The sequence below is a fragment of the Drosophila nasuta genome, unplaced genomic scaffold (assembly GCF_023558535.2).
Source record: "Drosophila nasuta strain 15112-1781.00 unplaced genomic scaffold, ASM2355853v1 ctg16_pilon, whole genome shotgun sequence".
NCBI lineage: Eukaryota > Metazoa > Arthropoda > Insecta > Diptera > Drosophilidae > Drosophila > Drosophila nasuta.
Genome location: NW_026869398.1, coordinates 632,647 through 656,289, shown reverse-complemented (window position 1 = coordinate 656,289; position 23,643 = coordinate 632,647). Strand labels below are relative to the sequence as shown.

The window sequence follows — 23,643 nt, the reverse complement described above, 5'->3', positions numbered from 1 at the left end:
TTGAATTGAGGACTTGCTTATTGGAAACTCATCAGTATTATATCCAAGTGCCTTAATAGTAGCTTCAAGAATATATACATAATCTCTGATACTTAAGTGACACCTGTCTAGTGCCGCTACTAATTTTGGAGTGATAAAGTCTTTTTGCCCTGATATTTTTGTTTTTCTTGGGTTGCGCGCTCTCGATATGAGTTGCCCAATTTTTTGGAACGATATAATCTCTTCGTCCGAATAAGATAAGTCTTCTTGAAAAGGATCACATGATGATGTTGATGGGGTTGACTCTGCGATATATTTAGATCGCCGTTTCTCTTCCTCAATAATTCTCAGGCGCGCCCTTTCCTCTTTATCGGTCGCTTTTTTGTCTACTCCACCTAAGTGACCCGGACGACCTGGCTCCCGTTGTCGTTGCAAAAAGGACTTATCTTCATTTGTTTTCAACAATTGAAGCGCATCGGCGTGGGCAATATCAAATAAAATGTCCAAGTTACTGACAAATTCTTGTCGACGCTGTTTAAATACGTCTTGTGTTTTCTGTGCATCTTTTTGCAAGTCCCTCCAAACTTGATATAAACTCACAAGTTTTTTATCACAATTGGGAAAAGATTTCGAAGGTTTTCGAGATTTTTTCCAATATATAATGCACTCGCGAATACTGAGATTTGCACTTCTCAATTTCATTATGGAACATACTCTTCTAGGTACTGCTGATCTAACCTAACCTATATTTTAACACCTCTATATTTCACCTGGCTTTCCGATACTTAAATCAGTGGGGGTATTGAGTCCCCATTAAGATAGAATGGAATCAGTCCACAAACAATTATTGCTCTTCGCCCATCTCTCTTTCTCTTTGATCGTGGAGCTATGCTTGAAATAATGTTTTATTACAACTTGATTAATGAAGGAATCTATTCCTCATAATTGACTAGCCAAATTAGTTTTAAAATTACTAGAATACAGCGAAAATATGTGGAAATTCTTGCTCACTATGTAATATTTTTTTCAATTACAAGTAGTAACGCCTAGTCTATTTCATCCCTTCGTACTTGAATTTAATGTTATTTGCCTAGTGAATAGCTTCATAATACATCTAGATAAATATAGATAGATTTTAGATACATATACAGGTGTCTGTGATCTTCCGACACCGCACACTATGAGGTTCACCCCTCGGTCTGGTGGGCGGTAGATGTAAAGTACATCATCATAGGTCCGCGCGGTAATAAGGTGACGTTGTCAAAAGTCCAAGTAAAGTAAATAAATAAATAAATATAAAATTTAATAATAGTTGTTAGCATATCAAAAATACATAAGATCAATGTAATATAACATGTCCTGTAATCCTAATTTGACAATCAGGCGTGCGTTAGGTAAAGCAGAGAAATAGTAGTTAAGAGTATAAAAGTCAGTTGCTGACTGTCTGCTATTCCTCTTTATCGTTCAGGTATCGCTAGATGATCTTTGCGTAATAAAAATAAAAAAAATTTGTTTTGAACGATAATTTATTTTAATTTAGAAAATAACACGGAATGTATTTGTAATTGTTACCTATACATACTTGAGACTCTTTTAGTAACATTTTCAAGTGAGCAAAAAATATTACTTATATCGTCTCGTATTATTACTAATAATATTGTTAATTAAAATTAATTTAATTTAACTTATCTTACAAAAAAAAGAAATGTACTACAAATTTGTAGTATATTTTTAATAGAAACATGTGAGAGTAAATTATTTATTACATTCTTAAAAACATTTTTTTCTATTTTACAGCCTTAAATATTTTTTGTTAAATATGTATGGATAGACAATTTATTATTTTAATCTTCTGAATGATGTAGGATTTTGTTATTTTACATTAAAAATTTGTTCAGAAGTAAATTAATGAATTAAAAAAGTTTTTGAATATCTTCTGTCAACAAAGAATACGCGTATTTTTCGTAATAATGCATACAAGAAAAGCGTTGCTTACATATATATGGTAGATATCGTTTTAAAATAAAAAACATCATAAGCAATGTAGGTATGTGGCAACAAAACAAACATGGTTTTTAAAGATACATTTACTGTGTTGGAGGCATTGCGCAACTCATATTTATGTATTACAGACTAGTTTACTGTTTTTTTGTCATACCATTAAATATTTCAGATACCAAAATTGCTTAATAAGTTTAGAAATTGATCGATTATTGTAATTTCAGAAATAAGAAATGGAGTGAAGAAAAAAGTGGGTAAATAAACATTTACGTAATATTTTTGAGTATTGTATGTCGACAGTAGTGAGAGTCCTTATAAATTTGAGCATTGTATCGTGTATATATGTATACTGAATTAACTTTTGACATTGCCGTATTGTAATTTTACAAAAGTATTTTCGAAAAAGTTCTTGTGTAATTTATTTATTTGCTGGAGCACTAATCATTTACACAAAACCATGAAATTGAAAAAAGGTTAAATCGAAGATCATATACAAAAATCTGTTTATATGTACATTTCATCTCCCTGAGATCACTTTATTTTAAAAGCTGGTGTGCTCTTTGATTAGCGACTGCTATTCTTGCTTCGTTTGATTCGCCCTGAAATAAAGAAAATATATATTAGGGTAATTATGAAATCAGATTTTGGATCAATATTTATGTGCATGTATCATATAACGAATATAATACTATGCTACATTTGAAAAATACAATTACAATTTACATATTGTTACAGCTCTTTATATAGCCTGGTACTCGTCATACCATCTCCGTATAGAGATATCCACTTCGTATAACTTTAAATTAATTTTGAAAAATGTCCTGTATTTACCATTCGTACTCATAACAATATGAACCCTACATAGGTAGAAATATAAATAAAACCATGGTATGGTGTAAAAAGTACAAGCCATAAACCCAAGCCGCTATTATGCAATTAGCGATGTTGAGCCCTATTTCAACGTATTTTAACGTATTCTATTCGTGGAGAATCCGGCCAATAAGTTCATCTGCTGGTACCAGTCGAGTCCGCGACTCTAAGTTTATAAACTTAAGCTAGTATGTTTTCCACAAACCACATGGTCAGTCCTGTACCAAAGCTGGAGGAAGCAGCGAAGAGCATTTCCTCTGCATTCTAGCGATAGTAATTTTATCATTTTATCAATACCCTGATATGATTCCGTTTAAATAATTGCGAGAAATCATCTGCGTACGAACGAATTGCGTTATTTAACATGATGATAATCTTACCAAATATGACTAATGTCCCTTTTGTGACATTTAGGAAAACTGCTAATAATTTTTATCGTGCCTTTTCGAAAATTTCTTCTCACCCACCTAATTTTACGCCTGAAAATAAATCATAAAATTTCATCTCTTTAATTTTTATTTCGGGAGAAGCGTGGAAGTCTTGCGCAGGTCGAGCTATATCGAAATTATCCGAATAATTAATAATAAAATAATAACATCCACTACAATACAGCTATTCTTAGGTGCGCTTAAGATGCCCAGTCCATTTGGTCTTCGTCTGACCTGCTACCCATTTTGAATGAAAGCAAAATTGTGTGATATTAATTGCAAAATATACCAAATTAATATATACCACAAATACTAAACCGGCTATTTTAGGTATATTGATAAAGTACTAGATTCAAAGGAGCCCAGTTAAATTTTGGGAATTATCACTGGGGTATTGGAAACGAAATATACAGAAAGATCTTAATATTTAACCTGTAAGAGATGTAATAGCCGAACACAAGAAAATATCCAAAACCAAAACCATCTCGCGTGGAAACTCCGAAGGCTGCGCAGATACTCTGGTCTGCATCCCAATTAAAGTGCAAGAGTACTGTTAATTAATATTAAGTGTATGATTTAATTACTTATTGTTAGTCTTAGCCAAAAAGAAGATTCAATAAAAAAAAAATAAAGTTAAATAATAGGCATCTGCGCCATAATCTTAGAACCTCTATTAAAGTTCATTTAAATCGAGAAGTCGATAATCTGCTCTTGATGAGATCGGTTGTGTTGCGGATAAGCAAACACAAAGCAAAGCAAGTGTAATTCCCGTTTGTTTTTTTATACCCGCTACCACATGGGTAGAAGGGTATTATAACATTGTGCCGGCAGGAAATGTATGTAACAGGTAGGAGGCATCTCCGACCCTACATATAAAGTATATATATTCTTGATCAGCGTCAACAGCCGAGACGATATAGCCATGTCCGTCTGTGTGTCTGTCCGTCCGACCGTATGAAACACTGGATCTCAGAGACTATAAGAGATAGAGCTATAATTTTTTCTCGACAGCATTTATTTTTTTTTTCACGCAGATCAAGTTTGTTTCAAATTTTTGTCACGCCCACTTCCGCCCCCGCAAATCAAAAAAATCGAATAACAAGCGTAATTTTAAAGCTAGAATTTTTGTATATATACTAATTACTATAGTAGTAATGATTCCGGAAAATTTGGTTGCGAACAGATAAAAATTGTGGAAGTTATTAAAGAAATACTACGACTACTTACTAGGGGTCTTAGTTGCTTTGGATGACAATCTAGTATGTTGTGCCGTCTATAGTATATTTTGAGTGTAGTACTATATCGATATACTACATATACCATTTGGTATATTTTTAGTATTTTTCAGTATCTTCGGTATATTTTAAGAAAAATACCGCAAAATATATTTCTTTTATTCAAAATGGGTAACGGGTATCTCTCGAGTGTACTCCACTGTAGCTTTCTTATTTGTTTTTTTTTTTAGTTTCTCTTTTGCACACTCTTCGTATGACAATTGTAAAATTTCGGACGCTGGCTTCAGCAATCCCGGCAGCTGAACAACAACAAAAACATATGTAACTGTAGTGCGATAAGACTTGGGTAGTACCCCTCACTCTGTGCACAGCCGCACAAGAGGGGTAATATGTTAAAATCTGCGTTTATCTGTCCAGCGATCTGACTTTTGTTCTTGACAAAACTAAACTGAAACTTTTGCTGTTCGAAGCCAAACTGCAACTAATAAGTAATATTTACTTAGTTAAATATTTGGTAATGGAATATGAAATATTTTTTCTAACTCTCAGCTTTGCAATAAACAGTTTGAATATGAAAAAATGCACCAGGTTGCTGGTTAATCACATTTGGAGGTGCGGTCAGAAATCATTAGTGATTCTGTAACTCAGAACATTAGTACCATAACCACAACGCTTACATTTGCTAGTGCTACTAGGAATACAGTTTTCACTATGGCAACTGCAAAAATTTCGGCAATCAGCAGTGTTTGATCTACCGCGAGCATGGATAAGAATTATGCGCACTTCACGCAATGCGCACCTGGTATTGCTTCCAACGCGATACCCATATGTACCTAGACACACAGCTACTTGCATTGATTTCGCATTATATCATGGAATACTGGATTCTCAAATAGATATCTGCCAATGCTGTAACCTGGAATCTGATCACATAGCCCTTGTTGTTAATCTGCTAACATATGGTACTAATGTCAGACCAAGTCCTCGGTTAATCACAAGTCATACTGCTCTCACTTTTAAACAAATTCTTTATAACTCTTTTTTTTAACAAAATTCAATTCTGGACTCCAAAGAAGACATAGAGCATGTAGACGAAACTCTAACTGATAATATAAAGGGTGATCCATTAAGAACTTTTTTTTAATTGTAAATAAAACACACAAATTGAAATTGGATGGCCGAATCTTTATTATGTGCAGAAAGAACATCCATTGTCATTTACTTTTTGAAAATAATTTCATTCAAATGTTGGCCGCGACTGCGCCTTATGTACTCCATCCGGAAGGTCCAATTTTGGATCACTCTTTCCGGCATTTCGGCCGGAATCTCCCTAATTCCGCGAGTGATGTTGTCTTCCAAGTCCTGAATTGAAGCTGGTTTATCGGCAAAGACTTTTGACTTCACGTAGCCCCAAAGACAAAAGTCTAAAGGTGTGATATCACACGATCTAGGCGGCCAACCGACAGGTCCAAAACGTAAAATTAAGTGCTCGCCGAAATGATTCCGCAATAATCCCATTGTTTCGCGCACTGTGTGGGGAGTGGCTCCGTCGTGTTGAAACCAAATGTCGTCGAGACCATGGGCTGCAATTTCAGGCAGCAAAAATTCCGTTATCATGGCTAGATAGCGCGCAACATTGACGGTAACGTTCTGTCTGGCCTCATTTTTGATGAAGTACGGACCGATGATTCCACAACACCAAACGGTGTATTTTTGTGGATGTAACGAAAGTTGAAGAGTCTCTTCAGGTTGCTCATCAGTCCATATGCGGCAATTTTGCTTATTCACGTAACCATTGAGCCAGAAATGTGCCTCATCACTGAACAAAATTCGGCGTGAAAACTGAGTTTTCGTTAAGGTGATCCAGAGCCCATCGACTGAAATTAAATCGCAAATTCAAGTCTGCTGGCTTTAATTCTTGCACGAGTTGGATTTTGTAAGCCTGCAAACCAAGATCCTTGTGCAAAAGTTGTTCCGTACTATAAGCCCAAACGTTGAGATCGGGCCCGAATCGATTCTTCGCGGTCTTCAGCCACATTTTCGACTACAGCCGCAATATTTTCCTCACTTCGGTCTGAATGTGCTCTATTCGGTCGCCTATCATCCAATTACGTATGTATATTGCGAATTTGCGGATGGTATTGGCAGTGGTTCGGAAGGCTGATTGTGCGTACCATATGTTGCACAAATTACGCGAAAAACTTTTTTCGCAGAAAACTGATTTTCGTAATAATAATTGAATAATTTGGAGCCGTTGTTGCGGTGTGAGTCTTTCCATGATGATTTGCCAAACATTACTGAATAGAAATGTCATGATAGCTTGACACGAGTCACTCGTGAAACGCACGAAAAAGTCTATTGAAAAAAAGGTCTTAATGGATCACTCTTTATATGTTTTCTGATTATACTTTAGCTGTTTCTGATTATACACCACCTGATCTTAATTTTCGTCCTATAAGCTATGGCATTGTTCTCACAAGGGAAGGTAGAAAGTTACTAAAAAGTAAAAGGCGCCTTCGAACAAGAGCTATTCGTTACACTGGACAAGCGCCTTACCTTTGGGCCACATTCAAAAGCCACAGTTAAGAAATGTAACCTAAGGATACAAAACTGCACTGGATTATGCATAAGCGAAGCACTTTGGCGCTGAGATGCAAAACCAGTATATGCGCATTACATCCTACTAATTTGGCTTTATGGTATTCAGATCTGGGAGATCGCAGCCAAATCCAACTATAAACGGATTCAGGTGTTGCAGAATCGGTTACTACGAAACATAACAGACTGCCCTGGCTCGCGGACACACAAGCCGTTATAGTGATCAACTTCAAAGACATCGCAGCCTACTAGCTTGGAAGTTACTTTCAGCGAGACCATTGAGGTGTCTTAAAGGGCAAGGCTTGCCAAACCAATTAATTTGTATGTAATCCTCATATTTGTGTTGAGGATTGGTTTTTTTTTTTTTTTGTTATATTTGCTTCGCCTGTGTTGTTAAAGTACTTTAAATATGCTGTGCAGATTCTCCACTTAATAAAGAAATAAACAAAAAATTTAAACCGAGAACATCTGAGTTTCAAGTTTTTTTGAGTTTTCTCGAAGAATAGCTTGAGCAAATGCCTTTTACTAGAGTTCGTCGAGTTGTGTTGGGCTATCAAGTAAATTATCGTCATGCGGTCACTAGTAGTGTAGTGCTGATTTTCTGAATTAGTGGTTGAAGTTTATCTGAAGGACTCACTCATACACTTAACTATTGGCGCTTCAGACACATTTTGCTAGATTAGTTCCAGTTTTACCTATAGCAAAAACTTAATTGCTCACAAGTTGAATTGAATGCTAAATCTCTTGACCAAGTCATTCAGATCTCTGATGGACAATTGAGTAATCTGTTCATATTCAGATCTTGAAGCACCTCTTGAACTTTATTCTTCATGTCTTATCTGTACGACGCTTCTCCCTTTCCATATTCTTTCTGCGGGCCTCCGTCATGGTCCAGTCTTTGGAATTTGCTTGCTCAACTTAGCTGCACTTGGGTGGGGTTCGTCTCTCGACGGCATATTTGTCTTCCTTCTTACCCATAGGTTAGGAAAATATTATAACAGATCGTATAGATCGTATCGGCTGTTGACGCTGATCAAGAATAAATACACTTTATGGGGTTGGAAATGCCTCCTTCTACCTGTTGCATACATTTCCTGCCGGCACAAAGTTATAATACCCTTCTACTCTATGGGTAACGGGTATAAAAACGGTTTCGCTCTAAGCGCGAGCAAACTCATTCAAGAACCCATAAATCGGTTTCTCTCTGAAGCTTTTCGTAAAGAGTCAGAAAAGGTATTTTTATTGATCTTTTTATCAATATGTTTGTATGTCATAACAATAAATGCCGAGTGCTTGCTCTTGCCAAAATAGGATTCGTTTGTTTCTGTACGACATCGTACACCGGCGTGCAGCCGCGCTTGCTCTCGCTCTCTCACCACACACACACTCTTGTGCACCCGCTCTTGTCCGCAACGGCTGGCAGCCGCGCTTGCTCTCGCTCTCTTGTTTTACATACCAACATACGTGCACTTCGACTGCTTAGCCAGTGCACTATGTTGAATTTGACCCGTTTTTGTGGGCAAAATTAAAATTTTTGAAACTAACAAGATTTTTGAATGCAGGTTTCTTGTATAATGAAGGTTATTACTATAGAAAGGTATTTTAAAAAAGTGGGCGTGTCAACGCCCACAGAAATCGAAAAAAAGCGAATACCTAAAGCAAGTTTTCAAGTTAGAGACCCCAATTTTGGAACACAGCATGAATGTCCTATTTCAAATGCGTCCTGCAAATTTGGTCCAGATCGGACAAAAAATATGAAAGTTATTCAAGAAAAAAAAAATCGCAAAGGCTTGATCAAGGGCTTGTTTATCATTTTGCGAAAAGTGACGGTTTTTCAGGGTTTAACGCAAGTAATCTTAATAGGGCTGCAAGATCAACAAGTTATGAAGGTGTATATGGAATTTTGTTTCTCGCAAAAGTTCCTTGCTTACGCCACACTTCTAGCAGTTCTGCAATTCAGATCAAAATGTTGCTCCCTAATAATTAAAATTACACAAAAAACCGCAAAAAACGCAATGAGCTTACATATTATGAATTCAGAATTGACAAATCTACAACATGTATATGGACACTCACTGAACAAATTTGAACATTTTAGTTAAAACCTTTTGGAAAGTTCAACTTTCTTTCGAAAAGTGACAAGGGGACAACACTTGCTAAATATACAAATTGTTAGAAAAATACGAACAAAACACGCAACATATTAGTATCAACACATAGTAATAACCTGAAGAAGTAATATTCCTTTTGAATTTAAATATTTAATGATTTTTTGTGGGAGATATGCCAATTTGAAATTGCACCTCAAATTTAACATTTAACACAGCACGTGGTGTCTGCTTGCAACAGCTTACTTTAACAGCTGTTACTTTAACAGTAAACTGTTAAGTTAACATTTTATGTATTCAATATCGCGATTTGATCATTTCTCAACATGGTAACATTAAAAAAACGGAAATTTGAATACTTGCGAAAAATGAGTTTTGGCCACGTTTGTGCACTCTTTTTTTTTGTTCTTGCCTTTTTCGACGAACATTTGTTTTGATTGTCGCGGGAAATTTCCACCGCCGCATCCCTTTGCTTTCGTCGTCTGTGTCCGCAATCCGTACTCATTTGGGTGTAAAATACCTCAGCACTGCCTGTGGTATTTTCTAGTATTTTTTGGTATAATTTATTTACTAGTTGCTACATTCTTTCCGTCTCGTTTCTACCATCTGGGTCGTTTTCCTGCTAGAAAAAACCAAGTTCCATTTGGTATTTTTTTGGTATATTTTGTTGATTTTCTGGTTTTCAAAAGAATATAGTATACTGTCCGTGTCCTTGTTGGACTGTAAAAGCGCCCAGTTACTTTCACATCTTCCGTGCGTAGCATGTCATCGGGCAAACCCGATAAGACTAAAGCTAAATTGTCCGTGCCTTCTACTAGCGCCGCTAGAACTTGAATTAAACCCCCTTTGCCAAGATCCAAGAAGGAGTCGGCTCTTCGTGCATCCAGCACATCGCCGGTTCACACGAAAAGGGAGGTCCCCGCACGGTCAGCTAGTGTTTCGCCCACTTCCAGTACCAAGCCTCTGATCCTCGTTACGAAACCTCCGTCTGATCCAAAGACCAAGGTTGCTTCCGTCCCAATCCCTCGGCTGCCAATTGTTACTCGTTCGCAAAGAAAAATGGCACTCAATGTAGTAGACTCACCATTGACCAAGTTCATCGCCGCAACGGACCGTATCAGTCACTTTGCGACGAGTCAACAAGCCTTCTACTGACAGCCCGTCCCTGTACACGTGCCAGGTCCGGAGGGACCAGATGCGTGCCTTGTGGGACAAGGTCGAGAAGGAGTACGAGGCTTGCTCCTGCGTCATGTCGGATGAAATGACGACAGACGAGTTGCCTACTATTCAGGCAAAATATGATTACTGCTACTTTCTCTATGAGCTCAGTTCCGCTCAGTTAAGTGAGCAAATAGCTGATGCCACCCAGGCACTCACTCCCCGTACACCCGTACAACCGCAAGCCGTGCAGTTCATGTCCACATGGTGTCGCTTACCTCCGTGCGACACCGAAGTTTTCGGAGGCGATTACACTCGCTGGCCCACTATATATATATCCAAAACCCAAGACTGTCGGAAGTTCAGAAACTTTTCCATCTCAACTCCAAGATCAGCGGTGAAGCCCATGCCATTGTGTTAAAATCTCCTTTGACCAATGAAGGGTTTCAGTCGGCGTGGTCCAGCTTGACTGAGCGTTTCGAGAACAAACGGTTGCCGTAAACAGTCAGCTGCGGATCCTTTTCAATTTGCGCGCCATTGGGCAAGAGTCGGGTGCAGCCATTCAGGAGTTGCAGAGCACCATTCAAGGGTGCCTGACGGCCTTAGAGCACTCAAGGATCAACACGGAGAATTGGAATTGCATCCTGGTTTTCTTGTGTTCGTCGAGGCTCCCCAAATTGACCCTTTCTCTTTGGGAACAGTCCATACAAAATAAGAGCGACATTCCAACGTGGGTTGACATGAACGCTTTCCTTCTAGAGCGGTATCGCACCCTAGAAGCGATAGCGGAAGTGTCAGCCAGCACGAGCGCTCCGACGGTTTCACGGGCCTCACGCAAGGAGGCCCCCGTCGCCAAGCAGGTCAACTCCTTTGAGAGTCGCGTGACTTCAAAAACTCAGTCCTGCAAATTGTGTTCCCGGGAGAATCACCCGATTCGCTTGTGCCCTCGTTTCCTCCAGATGGGTATCAACGATAGGGTCAATTATATAAAGCAACAGAAGCTGTGTCTAAATTGTTTTGCAAGAGGCCATATCCTGGCCGAGTGCACAAGTGCGCACAGCTGTTTTACTTGCAAGGGTCGTCATCATACACTCTTGCATCGAGTGAACCCGGCTCCGACAGTCACAACCTCGATTCCATCTCCAATACAGTCCACTTCCACCCAGTCAGCTAACGTCCAATCATTCATGGCAGTTAACACGCAAGGTGTTCTGCTCAGCACAGCTGTCATTCACGTATGCCATCTCGGCGTCCGCTATACAGCTCGGGCTCTGATTGATTCCGGATCAGAAGCCACCTTCCTCTCAGAAAAGTTGTTCAAGCGCTTGAGGATGCCGTATACATCCGTGCAAGCCCGCGTCTCTGGGCTGAGTCAAGCTGTGGCAGCCCAGCCCCGAAAGTATTGCCAATTCTTAATTGGCTCCCCGGTCAGACCCGATTTGCAGATTAAGGCGTCGGCGTACGTCCTCCGCCAGTTAGCGGGGAATTTGCCCTCATGTACAGTCCCACAAACACTCCTCGAAAATCTGCCAAGCATCCAGTTGGCAGACCCCAAGTTCTTTGAGAGTTCGCAGATTGATGTGCTACTAGGCGCTGATATCCTGATATCCCATCCATTCTGCTCGGCGGCTCTCATCCTAACATTTGTGGGACACTCCTCGGTCAAGAGACCATTTTCGGTTGGATCCTGACTGGCCCTGTGTCGGGATCCACTTCTAAGTCCATTTCGTCCTTTTCGGCTCGACTGTCCGTCGAGCGAACTCCGCCATTGGAGGAACACCTCTCCAAATTTTGGGAGGTGGAGGACCTTCCGGCTAGCCAATCGAAAGAGTCTGACCTTGTCTGTGAAGCTAATTTCAACGCCACGACCATGCGAGCCTCAACTGGTGGTTATATAGACACGCTCCCATTCCGCAATCCTGGTCACGTTGACCTGGGTCACTCGAGGGCTACCGCTCTCGCTCAGTTCCTGAGAAACGAGTGCCGTTTAAAGAGAAGGAACAATATGACTCCGTTATTCAGGAGTATCTGGATTTGAGTCATATGACTCAAGTCCCCCCATCCAGTTCCGGCAACTATTATTTGCCGCATCACGCTGTTTTCAAGCCTGACAGCACCACCACAAAGCTTCGCGTTGTATTCAACGCCTCCAGCTCGACTTCAAACGGAAATAGTCTGAACGACATCCTCCACACTGGGCCAATCCTTCAATCTGACCTAACCATTCAAAACCTGAAATAGAGGTTTTTCCAATTTGTTTTCAACGCCGACATCACCAAGATGTATCGGCAAATCCTTGTGGACCCCAAACACACCCGGTTTCAAAGGTTGCTTTTCCGTACTCGAGACGAGAAGTTGTGCGACTTTGAACTCAACACAGTCATCTTTGGAGTGAACTGTGCTCCGCGTCCTGCATCAACTTGCGAGTGATGTTCGCGACCGGTACTCCCTAGCTAGTGACATCATCGCCAATTATATGTACTTTGATGACGTCCTAGCAGGAGCTCACACTAAGCAGGCTGCGGTGTCTGCTATAGATGAGCTTTGAACAGCGCTCGAGAGTGCTGGGTTCCCTTTGCGTAAGTGGACCTCGAACTCGAAAGTTGTGCTGCAAGGAATCCCTAAGGAACACTTGCTCTGTGCAGACTTCCTCGAGATCGACGAAGCTAGTGTCGCAAAGACGCTAGGTAATCGATGGCGGGCCACGTCCGACGAGTTCTTTTTCGTCACCGCCGAGATGGTGTCCAAACCATCTTTCACCAGCTGTCACAGATCGCCAAGTTGTTCAACCCAGCAGGTTGGGTTGCTGCCGTTGTTATTTGGGCCATGATTTTTTGCTGGAAATCTGGAAGCAAGAAATCGGCTGGGACGACTGCTTACCGGCGGATCTCACAGAGCAGTGGACCACTTTTTTGCAGAATTATTCGTCCTTGCAGGACATCCGCATTCCCAGATGGACCAAGTTCACTGCCGGCGCAAAAATCCAATTCCACAATCCAGCCGATCTGGCGAGCCGTGGTGTCTCGCCGCAAGAGCTATTGGCCTTTGGTGGCAGGGGCCTGAATGTCTGACGCACGCAGTGGCCTTCACCAGTCATTGGGCTCGATACTGAATTGGAGTGTCGAGCGGTGAAGGTCCATGCAGCGCAAGTCCTGTGTGAGGAATTCCTCGACCGTTTCTCCAGGTTCGATCGGGCGCTTAGAGGGTTTGCGTATGTGCGAAGGTTTGCCCAGCGTTGCCGCCATCCCAAGGTCTCGTTTCTAGAGACTCTCAGCTCTCAAGAGCTTGCAGAAGCTCAGGAGAAGCTTATAGTACAGGCTCGAAATCGGGTATACACGAAAGAGTGTGCTTCCCTCCGGTCCCATAACCGTTTAAACGGGTCAAGTGATATTCTAAGCATGAATCCGTTCTTGACAAGTAAGGGGTCCTGCGTTCCTGTGGACGCGTAAGAGCGTCCACCTCCTTATCTTACGACGAACGGCATCCAATCATACCCCCGTTCAACTGCGTGTTTTCACGCCTCCTGGTTTCGTTCACGCATCAAGTCTCCCTCCATGGAGGCAACCAATTGGCGATGCGGCTGGTCCGAACCAAGTTCTGGATTCCCAAGCTAAGGAACTTGGTAAAGACACTAATTGGGGCATGCAAGACCTGTGTGATACATCGCCGCAAGCTCCAGTCGCAGCTGATGGGCGATCTCCCAATCGCTCGGTCGACCTTTTCGCGACCATTCACTAACACCGGAGTAGACTTCGCCGGTCCCTTCGACGTCAAGAGATACGTCGGACGGGGCTGCAAGATTACGAAGGGTTATATATGTGTCTTTGTGTGCTTCAGCACGAAGGCAATTCATCTTGAGGCGACCACGGATCTGACAGCGGAGAAGTTCTTGGAAGCTTTTTCCCGATTCGTGGCACGGCGTGGGTGCCCTCTTCACATGTACTCTGACAACGAGAAAACGTACGTCGGAGCCTCCGAAATTCTGTCCAAAGGTCTTGTGGAGAGCACCCGCAACCTGATTCTCACCACTCACAGCCATCAAGGTCTTGCATGGCTTTTCAACCTATCTGGTGCCCCTTACATGGGGGGTCTCTGGGAAGCAGGCGTCAAGAGTTTCAAGACGCATTTCTACAAAACGGTTTCCTCCGTTAAACATACGTTCGAGGAACTTTCCACCCTCCTGTCGAAGATCGAAGCGTGCCTCAATTCGCGGCCTCTGTCTCCTATGTTGGAGGATCTGAGCGACTTGGTGGCCCTTACTCTCGGTCCTGATCGGGAGTCCGCTACTCTCCATGGCGGAGCCAGAGTCCAGACAGGATGTGGAGTCCATCCGCAATCGCTGGCAACGGCTCAAGGCTCTCAGCACTTCTGTGTGCGATGGAAAAATTAGTATTTGAAGGAGTTGCATAAGTGGAATAAGTGGCAGTCACCCTCACGCGACCTCCAGATCGGTGACATGGTGATTATCAGAGAGGAGAATATACCACCACAAGAATGGCGCCTTGGGCGTGTGCTGACCGCTTGCCCGGGTGCAGATGAAAGGGTCCGTGTGGTGGACGTCCAGACGAGTCGTGGTGTTTTCCGCCGACCAGTTGCAAAGCTGGTCCTCCTTCCAACGGGACCCACGCTCTGAATCTCCCATTCTTCTCTCTACTGCCATCCACTATCCTGTGGTTTTCTCTTCCGGCTTACGCAACTCATACCGCGCCATTTTTCATTTAATCCATAATTTCTTTTCTTTTTCTCTTCGATTTGTTTTTCTTTTTTCTGTTCTTCTTCTTCATCCCATTACAGTTCACCATGGCGTCCTCCAGAAGTTCATCGTGCTCCGTCTCCGACGAGGTGTGCCTGAGAAGGCTCTTCACACCAGCGCGCCCCATTTCGCTTCCGACAGCCGTCTCTCCGCCGAGACAAGTCGCCCCGATGGAGACGGAGCCCTCTCCTGTACCGGTGGCACCGGTTACTCCGCGTGGGGTTTCCGTGCCTCGCCGGGTCACCCCCCAGCGGGGTGGGTATGTGCCTCCCGGCACAAACTCGTTCCGCTGTAGGGTGTGCCGCGGTGTCCTCGCACTGCGCAAGTGTCCGAGTTTTGCCCAGCTGACGCCAGAGAAGCGGCTCCGGGCAGTACTTGTCAATAAGTACTGTCCCAACTGCTTGGCTCATCAGCACTCCGGGGGCACTTGCCGCAGCGGTGGACGGTGCAGGCATTGTGGTGAGGACCACCACACCATGCTGCACATGCGGGACCTCAGTTCCAAGCGGCTGTTGGCACGACAACCGAGGGGCCGACGCGACCAACCGGCACCCTCCCGAGGAGAACCATCAGGCTCATCCCGGATTAACCGGCCCACTGCCCCACACACCAGGCCCGTGCCTAGCCCCGCTATGACATTGACGGCACTACTCCAGTGCAAGGGAGTGAGCATTCTCCCCACCGCGGCGGTCTGGCTAGACACGGGGAAGACGGCCTTCGAAGCGCGAGTGCTCTTGCATCCGTGCTGTCCAGTAAGCCGCATCAGCGAGTCGATGGCAGTGGCCATGGGCCTCTCAGTCAATCGCCTGGGCGCAGAAGGCGTTTGCTCAGCGACGTTGCGCTCCAAGACGTCACCCTTGAGCAGGGAGGTCGTCTTCAAAACGGATCCGCAGCTCCAAACAACGACGCCCACCAGGACTGTCACACCAGCCGGGCCCAGTTTTTTCAGCAACCTTGTGTTGGCTGACAAGGACTGGTTCCGCTCGGCATCGGTCTCGGCAGTCTTGGGGGCTGATGTGTACCCGGACGTAGTGCTGTCGGGTATCCTCCCCAGCCAAGGCGGACTGCCTATGGCACAGAACTCCACCCTGGGCTGGATTCTGTCAGGCACGTGCTACTGACTGGTCTTTTGCAATCCCAATATTGCAATGGGGGGGGAGAATGTTGATGCGAGCGCATTGTTAAGTGAGTGGCACACCTCCGCTCCGCCGACCGAAAAGCACTCAAAGCTTTTCGCTCACTAGCAATGCGCTCACGCGTAAGAATGCACTCAAGCTCCAGTGCTCTCAGCTTCTCTCTCCCACAACTCTCCACCGCTGAGCGCGGCTCGGCGCAATAGATCGACGAAATGCCGTCGGCATTTTTTTTAAGTTCAGTTCAAAACCACGTCTCTTTAGCCACGGTTGAAAAACACCCCAAAATTTGTTCGTTTAATAACCCGAACAGTTTGCAAATATTCATATATACTATTAGTAAGAAAAAAACCGCGAGTGTTTTTATTTCAACGGGAACTTGGGACTTTTCAGCGCCCCCACATAAACACTAGCTAACTAAATGGCATTTGTAGAAAACTTACTAACCTATATTTAAAAAAGGATATATTTTCCATGCTTTCACTGAAACATGGATAAAGTGATACTGAAATTCTTTCTAGTCGATTTTCCTTAAACATACGTGATCGCTGCGTCGTGATTGTAGATGCTCAAATTCCATTAGAACTGATCGATATTGAGCTAGTGGCTGAAACATTATGCTTTGGTAGTTTTATAATTTTTCATTCTTCCTCATATATCCATCCTGTTTTTGATGACGCTTTGTATTTCGTTTATTTTTGTATAGCATTTCTAGCAAGCTTTCTGATCGTGATTACTTTATAGTTCTTGGTGATTTTAAAAATTGTGTTTGGCACTCCACCAAGAAATTTAATGAGCTAAGCCCCTCCACAACACATGTTTTTTATTGCTAGCCTTATCGTTCTATCATTGTCTGAGGTTAATGAAATTCCAAATTGTCTTAACAGGTATGTGCTTAAACTGCCATCAAATGTGCCAAAGTCTAGTATACGTTGAGGGATGAGCTGTCATTGATTTCGGAAATCCGATTTTGAGAAACTTGCCTTGCTTGTATCTCAGTCTGGTCGAAACTTTCATTGTGTACGAGCATGATTACAGCGGTTGAATTATATTTTCGAGAAAGTTATTCCCGCAAAAGTGGCATCAAATTTGCAGAGTCGATGTATACTGCGTTTGCGAAGAACAAAAAAACTTTTAAAGAAAATAGTGACATTACAATGTACACCGAAATAACGCAAAATTAATTGAGCCACAAGGTTATGGTTGTGATCTTGCGTCCGATAGTCATATGCTATAAGTAATCGCTTATAAGGCTACCTAATGTAGCCGTGTAATAGACAAAGATATGATTTTCTTCAGGATTAAGGAGTTGTCAAAGGCTTTAATTTTCCAGACATTACGAGATATACTCATTTCCTGAATAAGTTACAAAAATCATTTATATTAGTGATGAACGACATTAAATAAGCGGTTGTAAACTAAGTTTTATGCAATACACATTTGTAAAATGAATAAAATAAACTAATAAGCTCTAAATTAGTCTTAATGTACATACCTTGCGATTAATTCTATCTATTTGGCGATTCTGATTTTCAAGTTCTGAACCCATATCCAATGCCATATTGCGAAGATTACCAATCATGGTATTAACTTGCCCCATATTTTCCTCCATTTCGTCCTCCCTTGCATCATTTGTAATTCTAAAAATATTAAAAAAGGGTAATATTTATTTTAATTAGGTAATAATGATATACATAAAACTTATTATTAATATTTTATTAGCTCACAGCTATGGCCGCACTTTTTATTTTTATTTATTTATTTTTATCTTAATTTAGTTATCTTTAATAATAATACAGATCTGCTTTGTTGTTATTGAAAATTGACAGCGGGTATCTCACAGTCAGGGAAACACTTTAATGTAGATTTCTTGTTTTTAACTCTATGTAGATAGAAAGTATCAATAAATATTTTTGTTAAAAATGCAACCTTGCAATTTTTATAGATTTTTAAAGTCAGTTGATTGAACAGCTAATTTTTGTGACAAAATTGGTGGGAAGCGTTTGGTGACTTTGTGCGATTGGCAAGTCCAAACCAAAGAAAAATTTTATATTTTGTAAAATGGATATTGAAGTTTGAGGAATGTAAATTAAGAATAATAAACACAGTTTGTGTGATAATTTGTTAAGCGTTATTTACATATGTGTACTGTTTTTGTGTTGTCCAAAGAAAACAAAAAGCTAACAAAAGTGGTCGCCTTCTGTAGAGAAAAAAAGGTGTTCTGTGTATTTCTGCGGTGTGTAATGTATATTAATCAATAGTAGACACCTTATATTAAATTTTAATAGCAGTCCGGTTTGCGGCTTTTTCAATGCTTTAATTTTTTAGATGTGCTTGAGTTCTGTCATGCCACGTTGCTGGACGTGTGGATCGACAGCGGGCGCCACTCTTCCGCGCTGGCTAAATTTATATTTGGTCAAATAGATGAATGTACACTGAGCGACGAAAAAAGGAGTGCAATAAATAAAAAATAAAATGTTTCGAGTTTCGATTATCACGTATACGTCATGATGTCTATATGGGCAGTTGGAGTAGACGTGGTCAAACCTACTTGGAAGTTTGCTTAAATATTTAAAGTGGTTTATTATTGAAGTATGCCAAGTTTCAGCTCGATAAATGCAATACTCGATTTAATACCACCAAATCGGCAATCCGGCCCACAATGGATTGGTTAGAAATGTAAAAAATTCTCCCGGGACGTTAACAATAAATAAATAAGGAGCATTATATAAAAATTGTTATTAAAATATTTTGTAAACACATTTAAAATGTAAAATTTGCCGTGACTATAGTTGCATGCAATTCATTGAGTCTTGACAGATAGATATACATTTTCAACTAACACATAGAGACAAGGACTTCAGCCATGATTTAATTAAGTAAAAATAATAACCTCCAGCACTTCTAATATTGCGCAACGGTGCACTGCAGGCCTGAAGAAGTCCAAAAATAAGCCGCGGCACGGTAACGTAGCTAACCTGTCTACTCAAGAAAGGAGAAGTTCGTCTGTGACAACGCTTGACTGCATGACCACCACCTTAACCCACTCTTAATACGCTTCTAAGATGCAGTTCATTTCTACCGTTGTTGTCAACCCAAAACTTGGAGTACGTAGCACGCAAGCGACAGCGGTCCGCGGAGACTCCCAAGCAAGGGGCTCCACTTAGTAAGAGACACACCAAAAACACACAGAAAACGAACATTTATATTTATACCCGCTACCCATAGGGTAAAAGGGTATTATAACTTTGTGTCGGAAGGAAATGTATGTAACAGGTAGAAGGAGGCATCTACGACCCTATAAAGTATATAAACCTGGCCCTCGCTTAACTCGGACTCTTTTAGCACGAACTCGGTCTTACACGGTTACAAATTTGCTCCCATCCCCCTTTTAACACGCTAAAAACCTCTTTCTTACACGATTGCAAAATATCGATATACATTTTTTTGCTGTTAATTAACGCGATAGTGCCTTTCTGCTTGTGTCTTACGAATGGGGTGATTGTCGAAAAAGGGGAATCCCACGTTTGATCTGCTAGATGTAAGCGTGTTTTAGTAGGTGCGAATATCTTATACGCTGGATTTTGGATACAACTGAAACCAACTCCATCGATGTAATCAGTGCTTGGAAGATGTTTTCTATTAAAGATAGCCTTGAGTTGGTAAACTTATCTTTAAAAGAGATTAAGGTGTCAACATTAAATAGATGCTGGAGGTAGTTAAAAGTTCTGAAATAAATGTGGATTCCAGGATATATTGGACCTTGCTCACTTGATTGAAGTTGAAGATTTTGACGACATGGCAAATGAAGATTTGCAAGAATTGCTTGAAGATGAAAAAGTTGATGACGAATTATTGCTTGAGATTGTTATGAATGAAGCAAACAATTCGAAATCAGATGACAGCAGCTCTGATGAAACCGATCAGAGAAAAACTCCAAGAAGGATTCGCATATGCTAGCAGCTTGGAATCGTGCCTTTTAAATTCAGATCTGGTCATCGAACGACGACTTAAGTTTAAGAGAGCGTTGGAAAGAATACTTTTGCTTTATAAGGAGTGCTATAAAGAAGCTTTGAAAGCCACCAAACAATCGAAAATTACTGATTTTTTTTTATAAAGAGCCACTAAAAAAGAAAACATGTAAATAATAAATAAAACTGTAATAAAACATTAATAATAACATACCAAATTTGAACAATAAAAAAATTTGTTTGCTGCCAATTTTGAATTTTGCGAACGTAGCCCCTTATTTTGTACTGAGTCCATGTTTCGCTTAACACGAAGATTTCTATGAACGTAACCCCCATGTTAAGCGAGGGCCAGGTGTATATTATTGATCAGCGTCAACAGCCGAGACGATCTAGCCAAATTTTTGCCACGCCCACTCCCGCTCTTGCAATCAATAATAACAAGAGTAATATTAAAGCTAGACGTGTGAATTTTGGTATATACAATAATAACAATGGTGGTGGTGGTGATTCCTGAAAATTTGATTGCGATGAGATAAAAATTGTTTAAATTATTATAGAAATAGTTTTGTATGGGCAAAAACTTCTTCTATGTATGTATTGTATGTATGCGTATAGAGGCACTGCTATAGCTCTATTGGTAGAGTGCAATCATGTGTATGTTGTGGTACTCGGGGTATTCGGGGTCGAGCCCGCTCGGGGAACAAACTTTTGTTTTTGGTTTTTAATCGTATTTACAATAATAATAAATAACAATTGGGGATGTTATTAAAGAAATACTTTTGTATGTAGAAAAACTCCTGCTATGTATGTATTGTATGTATGCGTATACGTATATATCATATGTATGTACATGGTCGCCTATATTAGTATATTAGTATGCATAGAGGCTTCATAAGCAATGCGATAGCTCTGGTGGTAGAGTGCAAGCCGAGCACGTTGTGGTGCTCCGGCTCGAGTCCGCTCGGGGTACAAACTTTTTTTTTTAACCACCCTGTCGGTGGTGCTCGACTTTAAATCCCGATCGAGAATACACGCATATTTCTTTTTAATATTTTGAGAGTATTACCTCAATATTTGCTTTTATTCAAAAGGGGTAGCGGGTATCTCACAGTAGAGCACACTCGACTGTAGCTTTCTTACTTTTTTTTATACTAAAGGAGGACTGGTAAAATCCTCTACTGAACCCTCCCCGAGGGTGCTGGCTGGGTAGGATCTGTATTACCTCATTGTCAACGGGTAGCAGATCTCTACTATACGTCGATGTTTCAGGTACCGCAGATCCTAGCTGAGGACTCCGCTCCTTATCTTTCGGGCATCTGTCTGGAGATAAGTAGCAGAATCCATGGTGCGAGGTGTCTGGCGGTCAGACTGAAAACGCTATGGGGGCTCCCATGAAAAAAATTAACCAAATTATGTCTCAGAATGGAGCACGGGGGGGAGAGATCCTCTCTGCGTGCCGCCAGCGGTCACACCTCTGATGCGGTGGGAGCAGGCTGAATCAGTTGTAACAAAACTGCCACCAACAAAAACTCGAGGTTGGTGCGCGCGGGTGCTGTGGTCTTAACCGACTCAGACCAAAAGAGCGCTGCGCCAATCTCTACGGTGGAGGGAGAACGTCTTCCTCTTGAGTCACCTCGGCCTATCGCCGGCACCTCCAAGGTTGCGCAGTGGGGCACGGGGGGCTGAAGGAGAAGGCCAAAAATAAGGCGGCGACCCGTATTCACGCAAGACTCAGTGGCATAGCAAACCTGTCCGTCAAGGATCAGGAGAGGCTTGCCTGGGCCAACACGTGGATGCGGGAAAACCAACTTAGCCCCCTTCCAAAAGACACTAAAGTGCAGACCGTTTCTACCGGCCCTGCCAACAATAAGGTGGAGTCCATGGCAAGCAAGCGCCAACGGTCCGCTGAGAGTCCCAAGCAAGGGGCCCCAGTAAGCAAGAGGCTGCGAACACCTGGCTCCACCAACACGGACTCGAACAAGACGAGACAGAGAGCAACGGTTGCTGAAACTGCCAGGCGGCATCTCGCCGTTGCTCTCATAGACAGAGGGGACCCTAACGGGAAAATGCCTGCAGAGCGGTGTCGGTTGACCCATAGTAAGCTGGTCGACGCACTGTTTGTCAGGATGGAGACAGTCCAATGCCTACTTTCGAAGGCACTGGCTGGATGAATGGCGTCAGGATCCCAACATGCAAGGACGACCCAAGATTGCTTTGATTGAAGGCGACCGTCACCAAACTGGACGGCTTGTGGGAGGGTGCCAAGCTGAACGTGGTGGATAGGAACAACATTCCGTTCATACTGAAGGCTATGGTCCTGTTCCCTATAGCCGTGCAGGGCGAGCGAGCGCTTCAACTACTTAGGACGACGAGGTATTGGTCCGTGCTGAAGGTTGATGAACCTTTACCCAGTGGTGGACAGCATGTGATCATTCAGATCAATAACGAGGCCGACGATCTGCTTTATAAGCGCGACAGTAAGTCAAAAAACGCCATCCAAATGTCAACGACTCACACACATTGAGATCAGGGCAGGTTGAGGCGGAGTTTGCAATCCTCTAATGAGTGTGCTGCAACTCAACCTCCATAAGTCTAAAACGGCTTCAGCGGAGCTACTCCTTGCCCTGGAGGAAGAGTCCGCCTACGCGGCTTTGGTCCAAGATCCATGGATAGCGTCGGGCAACACGGTCGCTGGGCTGAAGTCGCCTAATTACAATTTATAAGTCCTGACATTGGAAAGTAGATTTAGAACTGCCATCCTTGTAAGTAAGAGGCTAAAAGCCCATCTACTACCTAATTTTAACAATGACGATCTAACCGTGGTGGTGCTGGAGAGCTGTGAAGGATGTATGCTGCTAGATGGCCCATGACGCACCGGCTCCACCTGAAGAGCTGAGGAGACTGGTGGACATAGTCTGCTCCTCCAATAAACAATTAATAATCGGAACGGACGCTAACGCCCACCATAGCGTTTGGGGAAGTCCCGACATAAACGAACGGGGTGAGTCAGTTCTTGATTTTATCTTAAATAATAAGCTGAAACTACCCAGGAATCTACCTTTGTAGGTCCCACCTCTCGTAATGTGCTGGACTTATACATTGAAACTGATTATACTGATGTAGGTGAGTGGAAAGTCCTGGATAGACCCTCCTTCTCTGATCATAAGTACATCCAGTTTAACATTCCATTAAACAGGGTAACTACGGCTTAGCCGTTCAGAAATCCCCGTAACACGAACTGGGTGAACTTCTCCAGTCGCGTTTCCAATTCTCTTGGACCGCCGAGCACTATCAACTCGGTACAGGACCTAGAAACATCTGTTAATGTCCGCTCAAAATGACTACTTTCCGCGTTTCGCCAATCCTGTACGCTCTCAAGACCGACGAGAAGATCGAAGCTACAATGGTG

General features: G+C 42.2%; 1 protein-coding gene across 1 annotated transcript in view; it reads right to left on the bottom strand.

Annotated features, from left to right (window-relative positions):
* Nucleotides 1–1,501: 1,501 nt before the first annotated feature.
* LOC132797666 (synaptosomal-associated protein 25-like) overlaps nt 1,502–23,643 on the bottom strand; it is a 121,782-nt gene continuing 99,640 nt past the window's right edge. The window contains 2 exon segments of the mRNA XM_060809419.1: nt 1,502–2,579; nt 17,759–17,903. Coding sequence (XP_060665402.1) covers nt 2,517–2,579; nt 17,759–17,903 — 208 coding nt within the window. The 3' untranslated portion in view covers nt 1,502–2,516.